At 46.7% G+C, this 14,275-nt stretch overlaps 1 protein-coding gene across 1 annotated transcript in view; it reads right to left on the bottom strand.

The window, feature by feature from the left end:
* The window catches only part of LOC144177370 (AP-3 complex subunit mu-2-like), a 94,104-nt gene extending 80,223 nt beyond the window's left edge, over positions 1-13,881 (bottom strand). The window contains exons 1-2 of the mRNA XM_077705259.1: positions 13,676-13,881; positions 3,268-3,452 (exon numbers count right to left, since the gene is read on the bottom strand). Coding sequence (XP_077561385.1) covers positions 3,268-3,452; positions 13,676-13,710 — 220 coding nt within the window. The 5' untranslated portion in view covers positions 13,711-13,881. The remainder of the gene's footprint in view (positions 1-3,267; positions 3,453-13,675) is intronic.
* Between the last annotated feature and the right edge of the window lie 394 nt (positions 13,882-14,275).

The following is a 14,275-nucleotide window of genomic DNA, read 5'->3' as shown; positions in this document are numbered from 1 at the left end:
ATTAGGTCAGGTCACCAAGGATGTCATCGACATTTCTGTATTCCTGTCCATATTTCGTGTATGAACTTGCTTGACATCGAGAGTGCGCCAACTGCCTCGAATTTTGCAGCGCAGTCACCCTCTTTCTGCTTCCGCTTCAAGACGAGAACACTAATACTAGGCACACTTTGATCCTTAACTGTGGACGAAAATTGAGAAGGAGTATATTGTGAGACTGGTGGCTTTAATGAAGGGGCGTATGGATCAGATCACAAAAATTGACCAGAAGATCATTTTGCTAAAAAACATTTTTTCATTGCATATTTCCGATTCTATGCATTTCCAAAGTTTTTTCGTCGAAGAATGTCGTCGAAGAAGCGACAGAATGTTGAAGAAGCGACAAAATGTTTGTCCAAAGTGACGAAAAAAATGACGATTTTCGGAGCACTGCAGCTCCCAAATGGCAGTGCACAATGCCACCATCTCGGTGACATTAGGCCAGTCCATTTCCTGCCTGCCTGCCTTCCACACCTGCTGTGGTACTGCACCACTTGCCAATCGCTGTTGGACCAATTTTCCTTGTAGCCTGATGCCACTGCAAAGCAGTTAGCGAATCACGGCCACAGAATCTACCGACGAAGTGCATTCACTAGTTGTGCATTCACGAAGTGCATTCACTAGTCAAACACTAGTTTGGGTTCCAGCATTGCATACGGTAGCCTGCATATGATAGCCTGCCAACTTTCATCACTCTACGCCCCAGCGTTTTAATTTCAAGGGGCCATGAAGACGAACTACAAATTTGGACATTACAACGACTGCTTTGTCTCGATAACAATGAAACCAATTTCATCGCAAAGAAGGGATAGTTGGGCTATTAGTTGCCTGAAACTGAGGACATTGTATCAGCGCTGATAGACAGCACGCAGGAAATAAATGCAGACAGGACTGGCGCTTGTCCTGTGCCCCGTCTGTCAGCGCTGCTGCTGATACAATGTCCTCACTTTATTGTGATCAAATTAAAGCAGAACTCACGCAGCAGAGGCCAGCCACTTTCTGGCATGTTTTTTTTCTCCAAGACGTCACACAATTGTGTTAGTTCGATTGGCGACCACCGCCAAAAAACAAGACTGGGCGAGTGTAGTGGGGCCCCTAGTTCTGCTTGAATGCATCACTTGAATGGGAACGTGCAATTACGACACTAACTGCATTTTTTGTGCTGATTCATATCACATCCCTCCTGCCCATATTAAGTCACTGTAGTGCAAAAGCAACATTTTTTTTAAGCAAAAAAAAAAATGAAAATGCCTTTCATGGCTGGAATGAAGCTGGGTGAGTTACCAAAGGCTAGTTCATTCAAACTGAACACAGTTGTATTTTGCGTTCATGGCCTCTTTACACTAAAGTGAGTTCATAAAAATCTCATTTTTGGCTGCACTGTGTAGTTTACCAACCTTTCCCCTGCAAAACGACAACAGTTTTTTCATTCGTCACTTAATCAAGGCATGCGTATCCCCTGTGAAATTCTGGACACCACTGAACACATTATTCGGACATGCCCTCAATTTCAAACTGAAAGACAGGTTCTCCTAGACACCCTTCCCGCTAACTTACGACCGAATTCGCTAAATAATCTTCTGCGTCCCTCCTGCCCACCTAATTTAGCGAAGGCAGTGTGGGACAGACACTCTCCTGCATTTCATATCCCGACCCACTATTTTTCCCTCGCTATTTCCCACCCATACCCGTCGTGAACCTTAACTAATCGCTACCCCTAAGGGGGTCTGATGCACTAGCAAGAGACCCCCGGGTGTTTTTTCTACATTTCAATAAACGTCGAAAAAAGAAAATCATGCAATCTATAATATAACTCTTTAGCACAAATATAAAGCACCTGTAATGGGCAGCAGAAGAGAAAACTGTTTGTGGAGGCCCGCACCAACTACCAATCTGGTTTGCAATGTGTTTTCATGCCAACTTCGCTTTGCAATTTTTGGTTGCCACCCATCTTATAGTTATTGTAGACATCCTGTTTGGTGACACACAGATTGCACAGAAATTGAGCCCCGCAGACAGAGAAGTGTGTCGTCATAGTCAACGTCAGGAAATCGATGGGGAAAAGGTGCAAGAAAAGCGGCACTTCCAAAAGTACTTTTCTCTTTGAAAAATGTGCCCAAATTGGCTGGGGTAACTCACAGCATGCCTTCTATGAAAGTTGCTTTTTGTCAACAATGACAGAAAAAAAATGGCCACGTATCTGCTCCTTTCGTTGCAAATGTCGCCGAAAGACGATAGTCGACTGGTGCCCTTGCCAAGTAAATGCTTCCCATTTTTTCCCACTCGCCTCTCATGCTGTTCCTCGTCCGTATCAATCCTCCCAAGACAACACGCTAGAGGTTTGCTCAAGTGAATTTAAGAGCTGTATTCTGAGTCCCTCCTTCACTCCATTTGTTCCCTCCAATCAGCTGATGGGAGGATTCCGCAATGCTCATGCATGGGAAAATCGATTTCAAGGACCTCCTCCACTGGATGCTCGAGTAGAGGAGGGACTCAGAATACCAGGGTCAATTTACCACATCCACTGCTCCAAGTCAGGTGTTTCGATGCCAGTGCTGCCGTATGGCGGAGACGCGCATGAACTGAGGCATCCTACTACAACTTTTATAGAACCACGTTGCCTTATTTAACGAGCGTTCCAAGCAGAACGTGGATCCCATCTAGAGAACCCTTTGGTTGCTATTGCCGTTTGATTACTTAAATGCCGCCAGGAGGTGGCGCGGGCCACAGCAGGCGATGGTTTTCTGCCATTGATGTAGTATTTCATTTGCTATCGCAACAACCAAGCATCCTTGAATTGTTTATTAAAGAAACACAGCAAATATCGCTTATGTGTTGATTTTCTGCCTTATATTTGCGTAATGTCTTGTTCTTGTTCAACAATGTTGACAAGTATGAACATATAAACATATATTTGGCGGTGAGTATATAAGACTACTGCGCAGTTTCTGGTTTACTTTATCGGGGTAGGTGAATCCAGTCACAGACAGACAGACCGAAATTTCTGCATTTAAGCAGCCCAAGAAAGACCATCGTCTTTAACATTCTTGCCCCATCTGAGTGACAGTAAAATGGGACCGTGTCCTCCAACTTTGTGGTCACCCAGATGTCCCTGCCCCTCCCTCCCTCCCTCCCTCCCTCCCTCCCTCCCTCCTCCTCCTCCTTCTCCTCCTCCTCCTCCTCCTCTCCCCCCCCCCCCCCCCCCCCCACCGTGATGCGCGTGCCTCTCACCCTCGGACATGGCCACTGCCAGGAAGAACATCTTGTTGCGGTAAATGTTGATGAGGTAGTGGTGCGGGGCCGAGATGACGGGCGGGATGTCCTCGGGGCTGGCTGCCTTCTTCTGCACGTCGAAGAAGTAGTCGCACACCGAGCGGTGGATGACGCTCTTCCAGTGCTTCTCCATGAACACATCCCTGCAGGCAAAAGGAGGCTTTTGTTGGCATAGACAACCCATACAGATGTCTAAAAACTGTTCTACAAGATTTTTTGATAACAGCCACCTATTAGGGACAATCAGGATTTACATATTTCAGACTAACTATTTAGCCCGTTGATGTACCCAATTCGCTTTTGCTTACTAATGCTGCCTCTAAACTAATTTCACGATTTTGTCTCATCTTGCTGCGTATGGGAGACGTTTTTTAGACCAATAAGGGGCAGGGGTAGTTGTGCAGACGTCAAACAACAGAGCACAAATTACGGTGACAGTACCTAAACATGCTGGCGCGACGATGAAATAGTAAATGGCACAGCACCCCTTTTGTGTTTCATGTGAACACCGAGCTGAAAACCTTTCTCAAAATACATTTACTGATTTTGTAGGCTGCCTTATTCACAGCACACTTTATTGTAATGTGCTGCATGGCTCGGTTCGACCAAACCCGCACTGAGCCTTACGAGCAGTTCTTTGATGTCTTCAAATCCCCTTGGTGCACTGCGCATTTTTTGTCTTCATTTTATTATGAACTCGCAAAGCACTTACATATTACTGCAACACATGCCAGCAGATATCGAAACGAGAGGGCGGGCCCAGAGCAGCTGTCAGGGGTGGAAGCACGCTTGATGAGCCTTCTGCAGCTCAGGGAGCAGGAATAATGCTATTTTGGAGCAGCTTTAGAGCAGTGAAAGGGTAGTTTTGGAGCACTTGGAGCAGTGCAAGTCTGTTTGGGAGCAGATTCCTAGAGTCAAACATCATTTATTTGCCATTTTTCATTTCTGGTAAACACAAAAATTCAAATGGCTTTTACTCAACACTCATTAAAGACTGAGCATAGCACTTTTTCGACAAATCTGAAATATATTCGTTCCAAAATTAAAGCATTACAGCTGACAGAGCAATCACCAAGAAAAAACTATAGATAAGCGATGGTTTAAATAGCTACACCTAACTAGAGTTCAGACAAGTAAAAAATAACACCATTACAACAATGAGAAACAATTAAAGGGGCACTGACACAAAATTTTGAAGGCGAGATAACTTCGGAGATAGATTGGTGGGAACACATATACATCATTTGCAAAATATCAGCGGCGAATACAGCCTAGAACATATTTAAAATCAATTTTAAAGTGTGCGAAACGCAACCGAGCAGCCAGCACAGGACCACGCGCAATCGACATCCCGAGGACATTGTGTAAATAAACAACATCCAAACACGTCACGAGTTTGTGTTTGCCGCTTCCGCACTGCCGGCGTTTTTCGCCGGCTCGCCGCTCCAATCGGAGGGCCGGAGGGCGGAGCTTCTGCTCTCGAGAACGAACGACCCGATCGTTGGCGGCGGAGGCGCCGTGATTTCGTCAGCTCATCGGGCAGCTGGCCGCTACCAAAGTTCTACAGCGATTCCAGGCACTCTGTTTCTATTACTGTTTATTACCATTGGATGCGAAAACGCGCCGCAGGCACGAAAAGCCCACTGAGCTAGCCGCACGGTCGCTGTGCAGGCGGCGGCCACGGCCGCGAAGTGGCCCAGGCCAGGTAGCTCGAGTGATAGCTTGTTACCGCTGCACGAAATTGTCCCCAAGTCCCGACCATGGTGGCTTACATGAGAAAGGAGTTAATGATGCGATGGCGGGTTGCATTAAAAATTGTCATCTGCACCGCTTACGAGAGCGGCACTCGAATATCCGCCGCAGTGCTAAGCCGAACACATCTGTAGGCGGACCTGTAGGCAGACCGGCCGGCTGCTCCCAGCGCGCGTCTTGCCACCCACCGTCTCGAGCGTCGCGCGTCGTTCTTTAGCCGCGGTAGCATTTGCACTCGCAGCGCCTGCGTCACATCCACGGTCGCTTTTTAATTAAGCGCCTCACGAGATCAGTACGTGGGGGCATTCGCAGAAACTGCCGTCGATGCGGATTCGACAGTGCTACGGCGGCTCTGCTCTGTGATATCCCTCCGACGGTCACGTGGTCAGCTTTGTTCACACAAAATCCATCGTTTCGCGGCACTCGCTGAAACCGAAACTGCGACTGGCCGCATTTAAAATGCCGCTAATTAAACAACCGTCGCACGCTGAAGCAAATGAGGTTTCTACAGGTTATAAGTAGGTCACTAGCTACTTATCGCAACAAAAAAAAAAACAATTAAGATGCAAAATTTTCGTGTAAGTGCCCCTTAAGAGAAGACCAGAGCTATATAAAATGGTCGGTCTTGCACCCAAGGTTTACCTTCAATTTACACCAGATTAGGGACAAAAAAAATAAAGGAACAGACTAAGAGGAAACAAGAGACAACCTGAACTAAGCCTGAATAGACTGCAGAGAAATTAAAAATAACTAAATGCTCTCGTTCGCAAAACAAAGAAAAAAATATCAGCGTATTATTCGCAATATTGACCAACTAATATACATGCTTCAATCTAAGCAAAAAAATACTGTGCAACTCTGTCGTGCTCAACCAAATAACGAATGTACCAGTATTTATCAACATGTTTTTTCGAGCATGAACAGCAAGCTTACCGCGAACAAGGGGGGGACGCACTCGCCCCCCCCCCCTTCTTGAAAGAAACAGGCGGAGTTGGGCAAGGCACACCTACGGAGCTGATTACTCAGATAGCTGCAAAAAAAACAGAATCCCCCCCCCCCCCCCTCGCTTGTGCCAGGGCATGCCCTGCTATGACCCTGTTCGACAATTAAGGCACGGTGGCATCAAACTTTTGGAATGGCAAGCGCATTCGCCATAAAGTAAAATGGCGAGGGTCCGATTGAACAATAGAACTATTTTACTTTTCGCTTTTCACACTAAGCGGAAAGATTGCAATGACAGCTGGTGCCGACACATGCATCATGGCGCAGCGGGCTGTGTGGTGAAGCTACATTTCGGGGCAAAGTTAGCGCATCACCCGCACCCGAAGTCTCGTGAAACTGAGAAATTGTGAGCAGTGGCTCCGAGCTCTGAGCGTTAGTCCTTAGGGAGTTCGCTGGAAAGCACCAGGTCGTGAATGACAATTGAACGATGAGTCCCTACTGCTCCCTGCTCAATGCGACCGGCATTGAGCCTCGCATCTTGCGGCGCCGCTTTGGGGCAGTTTCAGCGCAATACTGCCTTTTGTAGCATGATGGCGCAGGAAAAGTGGATTGGCGCAGTGTGGCGCAAATGGCGCAGCACTTCCACCACAGAGCTGTGGCACATTGATACCAGCTCACATTCAAATGTATGCAGTGATACGGGTCCACAATGAAAACCCCAATCTGGTCAAAATATTCATGGAGCCCACCCACTACGCAACGCTTCATACGAATCTAAAGTTTTCTGCACCTAATGCACTGAGATTAAATTTAATCAATATTTTATTGTCTAAATATTGAATTCCGAGGCCAGAACCTCGGAAATAGAAGTGGTGGTGGTGGCCCATAAACTGATGCATACCCACTCAGGGGGATTGGCCAGGAAGATTTTTTTTTCCCCTTAAAGGGGCCCTAAATAGGCTGCCAAATGTTACGATTTTGCGTGCGCAGTCACTGGAGTACTATCCAAGGAACGTCATCCCGCAAAAATTGTTTAAATGCGTTAAGTATTAGCCGAGTTATCGCTCATTAAAAGGGGCCACCCATAAGGCCTGGGGCTCTCCTCCTCTAGTAGCTCCTCCGAAGCACTGTGGAAGCCGCGACGTCATAGACCCGGCGCAAGACCACCGAGAGAAACAGGGCAATCCATCACCCTCCTTGATGTACGTGCAGTCATTGGCTGCGCCAAGCCCTGCGCGCGCTTTTTTTTTTTAGCACTCGACGCGCATGCTCCGCCCACCAGATTCCGGTTGCACGGTGAGCGCTGTCGCTGTGGTTCGCGTTCGCGGCGCCGCACTGGGCAGTGTCTCGTGCGTCATAGAGGCGCGTCAGAGCCGGAAAGAACTGCGTCAGAGCGCGCAAGTGTGGCGGCAAGGTATGGTTGGTGAGCCAGGGGAGGAAGTGAAATCTTTTTTTCGTGTTTGTGCGGCCCCTGCTTTACGCAGAGGTGTAATATTTGGTACACGTTGTCGTGAAGGGGTACTCTAGCGATTGCGCGATTGAAATGGCGACATTCGGAAGCCTATTTAGGGTCCCTTTAAAACGAACCAGATAAGACAAGACAGTACAGCTGAAGAAAGAATTTAGTACGTAGATTCAAGAGAGAAAGGGGGAAAAAAAAGAGAGGAACGAGAAAGCAACATAAAAGTCAGCCTGATCGGAATCATCTTAGCACGGCAGACGAGCCGTCTCCGAAATGAAGGACTGGATGCAGGGGCGGATCCAGGTTTTTTCTGAGAGGGGGGTCAGCTCCTATCAGTGATGATGATGATGAGGAGGAGGAGGAGAAGGAGCCTTATTAATTCACTGAAATTTCGGGAAAGCAAAAACACAAGGAATACAACAAGTCATCAATTCACCTTTTTCTGCGACCTGAGTAATCATCTTCTTGGAGGTTTAAATTCAAAATTTAAGGGAGGGGTCAGGACATCCGGACCCCCCCTCTGGATCCGCCAATGACTGGATGGATTCAATTTCGTGGCAGAAGTGGCACAAGGGTGAGGTTGTCAGATCTGCCCGATATAGGTACCGATTAGGTGCTTCCACACGCACGTCATTTTTTAAACGCAGGCAGGCACGCACTATATATGCATGTTGTTGATGATGATGATGGTTAATGGCACAACGGCTGCTAGGCCAAAGAGCGCCAGACAATGTATGTTGTGTCTCATGCGAGTTCGATGCGCAGTGTTGATTAAGAGGTGATTACCTAAAATTGGTGTGTAGGGCCAATGATTAGTAAACAAAAGGTAAATATAGAGCAGTTTGGAGAAAATACGTTTCTTTCCCTGGTTTTATGTACAGGTTTGATTCGAGCTAGCCTCCAGTCATGAGGTTTAGAGACCTTCATTTAGAGGCCTCGTGAAAAAACATTAGTATTTTGCCCCCCGTATCGCATTAGGATACCATCTGGCCCGCAGGATGTTCCAATATCAAAATTTAAAAACAAATTCCGAATTCCACCAGAAAGAGGGTGAAGATACATTAAAAATTGGCTGGCGATTACGATACTCCCTGATGCGATATTTGGGCGCAGCTGTTTAACTGTTTTCACTGTGCAAAATATGTTGAAGCGAATTTTAGAAGGACATATTTGTATGGTCACAGAAAACTTGTACAGTAATACCTCGTTAACTCGAAGTAGTAAAAACCGGGAAATATTTCGAGATAAGCAAAGTTGCACGAATTGCCACGAAATGTCGAGTTCTTTTAAAAAAAGGCGCTACTTAGCAGCTCTTCACCAGCGGCTTCCAATCTTGCTTTTCATAAAGGTTTTAAAGAGAAAAAGAACACACAGGAGACGATCACGGGCTGGGTTTTGTAGCCCTGCAATTTTACTTAGCATAAAAGAACTGCGTAATGCTGGTCTGCTTTGCGGTCGCACTCGGGCCTAGTAAGAAATCTTCTAGCTGCCTGACGCATATCATCAGCCGATCTTCCCCGCCGCTGCACTCCACCTTATTTCACAGCAAGCGCAGCAAATTCCCCTTTTCGGCAGATGTCGGCACCTCTCGAGGAGGTTCGTCGTCCCCTCCTTTTGCGACTATTTCAACGATTTCGGCGTCCATAAGTTCTCCAGTCACGCGCGCATACTGCTGTACCTTTGCGCATGTCTCTACCGTCACATGACGTGCCACAGGGTTGCGTGACGAAGTTCATACGACTCTAGGCTCAGACTTCATGCTTGGGGAAAACATCGGCTTTGTGATAGGCGTGGCTAAACCAGAAAGACATCGAGGGACTTATGCGCGGCAGCATCGTACGAATCTCGTGAAACGGTCGGCGGCGGCGAAATTTTCGTCCCCTCTCAGTAAAGATTTCGAGATATCCGCAGTTTGACCCAAAAATACTCCGAAATAAAGGGCTACGAATACATGGGACGTATAGGAAATGGTTCGGTGCCTCGGAAAATTTCGACTTAGCCGATTTTTCGAGATATCAGAGTTCGAGTTAACGAGGTATTACTGTATTTGCAGTGGCTGATGAAGCACATGCACCGGTTGCCTCGCTTATTGTTCAGCATCCACTCGGGGTTCTGGCATCGGCGGTGCTGGGCCTCCGCTCTGGCAGCTGCTTTACAGCTGCAGCAGCTGAAGAAGCGCACAACCGGTTGTCTCACCCGCAGTTCAGCACTCACTCGTGGGTTCTCTCGATGGCAGCTAAGGTGAGCCTCTGCACCGGCGGCGCGAAGTGCATCTCAGGAAGGAACAGTGAACCGTGTCTTAAAGCGAACGCACATCGTCCTCCGCGCACGCCCCCTCATGTTTACGCCAAGCGTCGCGCAGTCGCGCGCCTTGTACGGGCACAGCATACTGCCCCTTTCCCCACCCCTCCTTCCGCACACTTTTGAAGTCTCGCGGAGCCACGGCGAACCGTCCTCGCCTCCCAATTTTGCAACAGCCAGCTCCTTTGCTTTCTTTCACTCTTCGGTCTTGCCATCCTTCTCTTGGTAACAACGATAGCGGTGCGGCTCAGCCCAGGGACGAGCGCCAAAGGGCTGCACCCTAAAACGCGTGGAAAACATTATTGTCCATTGTATACACCATTTTCAAATTGCCATTAGAAGCAGTGATAAATTTGTCATCACCATGCACACATTTGTCCTCTATGACAGGAAAGGAAAACTTAGGGATAATAGTTTTTGAAAGCTGTTCAAAGGATGTCTGAATTAAACTCGGAGGCGAGGGGCTATATAAGTACTTATCTTTATTTTGTTGTATTTTATTTGATTTTGGTTGATACCGTGTTGATACTCAACGACAGACTGCTGCCGAATGTTTCTAAAAATCTAAACTTTGTCTTGAATCTTTTAAACTTCCACCATAATTGCAATGTACCCTGAGTCATCCAACTATTGCAGTTTTTGGATAAATTTCAGGCACAAAGCATTCTATGCAATGTTCATTCACACAGAACGTATTGCACTGGCGAAATTGATGCAACACGAGCGCAACACAAACCCCAGATTTGTCATTGGAGCATTTGGGTGCATATGCTTATTTTGATTGCATGGACATCGCTACATTTAACCCCACAGCTGGGTGATCAGATATACATGACGCCTACAAAAAATAAATCAAGAATGGTCCATTCTGAGTTTTCTTGCAGTCATTTACAACCTCAGTTACGCCATACATGAAAGCAATATCCAGCATATCTTCACTTTCTGAATCAGACGAAAAAAACTGTCCAATCCACACAAGGCAAGTTAAAGTCAAAGGCAATTACCAATTTATCAGCAGGTTTTGCATGTTTGACAAGATGTTCTACTAAGTTATCCAAAACAAGAACAGAGCACTTGGGTGGCCCATACTTTACAGAGGACACTTTCTGTGCCCAAAACATTTGGAATGCTTCAAAGCCTAACATAACTTTTAAACAGAATGGATACTTACGGAACACCCTATAGTCTGCAGGGACGAATACACTGTCTATGTGTTTGTTTTATGGTGCACGGCCAACGACGGCCAAAGGGCACCAACACAATGGTTTAGTTATTTGAGTGGTGTTTTAGTAAAATGGTGTCATAGATGTGATGGGTTTAAAACAGGTTAGTGTGGGGGTGTACACAGCCCCTCATTTTGAAGTGTAAGGAATGAAGGAAGACCCAGAGCTCTTCCACCCACTGAGGGGTCCTGTGATCATACATTGTGTGAAATGTGGTTTAAAGACATGCAAGTTTGATCCCCTAAAAACTGCAAGGGAGGAAGTGGTATCATGTGAGTGTAGAGGTCCAGAAAGTACTTCTTTCTTGCCCTGTGGATGTACTTACACTCGACTAAAATGTGCACAACTGAAAGGCGATGTCCGCACCAGTCGCATTGTGGCGGTGGTGCTCAGTAAAACCGTCATGGGAGCGGTTTCACTAACCGAATCACGAACAGTTCGAAAAGAATATGGACGCGACAAAAACTAGCATTTGTCCCGTGCGTATTTTTCGCTAACCATTAGTGCAACAGCCCGTAGTGAAGTTACCATCTTTTTTGCACTAGAAAACATGTCCCAGTATCCCAGTTCCAGATTGCCCAACTTTCTGCACTTGTTCACAATGCTTGAGCCGTTGAAATTTAAAACAGAGAGTACTAATCTAAGCTTATTGGGTCACTTGTTCTCCCAAATTTTATACCACAGACGAATTTTATATCCTCTTTATAACTTTCTTCGTCCCATGCAATCATTGTTTTGTCAATGTCGAGTTTGCTAGAAAAACATCCCAGTTTTAGCCCCAGTGAGTTTTTCGAGGAGTGAAGCTTTGCCATAACTTCTAATTCATTGCAGCCATTTGGAAAAATCTTCTGAAACCGATAAAGTGGTCTGTTTCAATTTGCTGTGCTCGCTTCATATCTTTGCGTTTTCACCATAGTCAATAAACTTTATGACAACCGAGTGGCTTTTTTTTTTGCCTGGGGGGCTTAGTCTGTGACATCATCCATGCATACTTGGACAGCCACTCCCAGTTTTCCATGGTGCCTCTTGTCTTATCCATTCGTTGTCTGAGTGACGCCCCTTCCTGCTTGTCTATCCCATAAGGTTGCTTCTTACAACGAGGAACCAAAGACCCGCAGCAGGCTGTGGAGAGCACCTTATTCTGCAGGGCGGTTTCACAAGAGCTGCCCACCCGGGAAAAAGTACATTAAAGAGACACTGAGGGAACAAGCTTACCTACACAATCAACAACACGAATACTCTGTAACCTCGGCTTCCCTCCAATGGCTGGAAGCACGGAAAAAGCACTATGGCCCAGTTACAGCTGCCGCACCCACTACCCTAGTGCACAAAAAATTGTGGGCTATGAGGCCTATAGACTCCCTGGGGGTCTTTCTTGACGCACAGGTGTTCTCGCTTTTTGCTTCCATCTGAGGCCTACCGTAGTGCTATAAAACTCGTTTGCACGTGCTAGTGTGGCCTCCAACATTTTGATTTTCACCCATTCCAACGTTAGTGCTTTGTTCGTTCAGGCAGGAAGGGAAAACCGGATAGCAGTTCACTAAACTGGGTACTGCGCACTTGCCAGGGCAGCCAACATCAGCAGGGGAGGCTGGTATGTGGGAAATAACCTTTTCCACTCAAACTGCTGATTTTATGCGCCCAAGTTACACCATCACGGTAGGTATGGCTCTTTCAGATATGGCTGGGAAAACATGGAACATAGCGGGCTACGTTTTCCGGGTTGAATAGAGAGCTCTCTAGCTTAATCTGGTAAGCTAATTAGACAACATTGACAACTCTTTCAGAACCACTTCAAATGAAAGGTGCCAGTCCCAAGTTTCTTCACGCCCCTGTCTTTCTATGCAACCAACTGCTCCCTATCAACTAGCCCAACTCTCTGCCATAGCTTTTTCTAAGGCGGTCGCTCAATTTATTATACTTCTACGCATTATATTTCGAAGCCCAAGGGGAATGGCACATTCTAGCTTGCTTTCAGCGCAGGGCACATAAAGCACTAGTCTACACTTAGGAACCCGCGTTTTTCAAGGTAATCATATATACATATGTACACTATTTTTATAGGCTGGTACGAAGTGGTACCTTTTAGTTGTGATGCATAAAAACATTGTTCAAATTTTAAGTACGCACCAAGCCATGTGTATTGCGGGTCAGGTGCACGGCAGTATACGGCATCGTGCGTACAGCCTCAAAGGTTTCTTAAAGAACAAAAAAGCAACTTCAAAAAGATGACAATTTGGGCTGGCTGAAGCACATCCTGGCTTGGGATCAATGCAAACAGCGTTGTCCCCGTAGAAGCGTGCCATCAGTTGAGAAGAAATTCTGAACTCCTCAAGAACAGTTAAATCTGTAGCGCTGCCAGACGAAGGTCTTTCCAACCACTCTGTGAATGCGAGTAGTGAGGCGAGTGCAAAGGTGGACGCAAGGCTCAATGGAAACCCCACACAGAGTGACGAGACGGAAGTGAAAATGCACGGACGAGGCTCTTCGACGCCCACATCTTTGTGAAGCATTTGTACGCGCATGCACACACAACGCGCGCCCAGCCTAGCCAGCAAACAGCTAGCCGAGCACAGCTGTTTGCTTGCCAGACTGAGAAAACCCACTTCTTTGTAGCGAGTCTGCATGGAGGGAAATCACGGGCCCTCTGGACTCCATAGACGCTAGCAAGGAAAACACCTCTCACCCGGAGCCGTTTATGACGAACACGCTGTGAATCATGCTTGCACCACGGGGCTACCCTTTCTGTCTCAGCTGGCACGCTAGCCTGACGGCACTGCTGCAATCACGACGCTAACACAAACACACCTCCGCGCTATCACATACCCTACGGTCCCTACCACGTTGCTCACTGAGGCTGCTGAGGCCAACGTTCATAGATGCTGAGGCAGCTGAGCCAAGGTAAATATAAATGGTAGCGAAGCTTCGGGCCAAAAGCGGTTCAGAACCTATTGCCAGCGACATCAACATAAAGAATTATGGGAGCGGCGATTGAAGCGCGACTAGGTGAGGAGGGAACAAACACTAATAACAAAAAACCAAGTATTATTCAACAATAAAACAATATTTATATTTATGAACGACAGTTATTTCTCAGTAACATTTATTTAGGCACGTTGTGCAACTAATTTATAAAAATGTTGTTCATTCTCAAAAAACTTTATTTGTGACGCCCTCTGAAGAATGGCACATGTCATTGCTCTGTGATGGAGTCAGTATATTATCTCTATGCTGTGATGCAGTCACTGCAGCATGGAGCTTTTTTTTCCTCCATGCACTGCAGTGT

This window comes from Haemaphysalis longicornis, unplaced genomic scaffold (assembly GCF_048455015.1).
Source record: "Haemaphysalis longicornis isolate Haplotype H1 unplaced genomic scaffold, Haemaphysalis longicornis Haplotype H1 scaffold_1, whole genome shotgun sequence".
In the NCBI taxonomy this organism is placed as follows: Eukaryota; Metazoa; Arthropoda; class Arachnida; order Ixodida; family Ixodidae; genus Haemaphysalis; species Haemaphysalis longicornis.
This window is presented reverse-complemented; position numbering and strand designations above follow the sequence as displayed.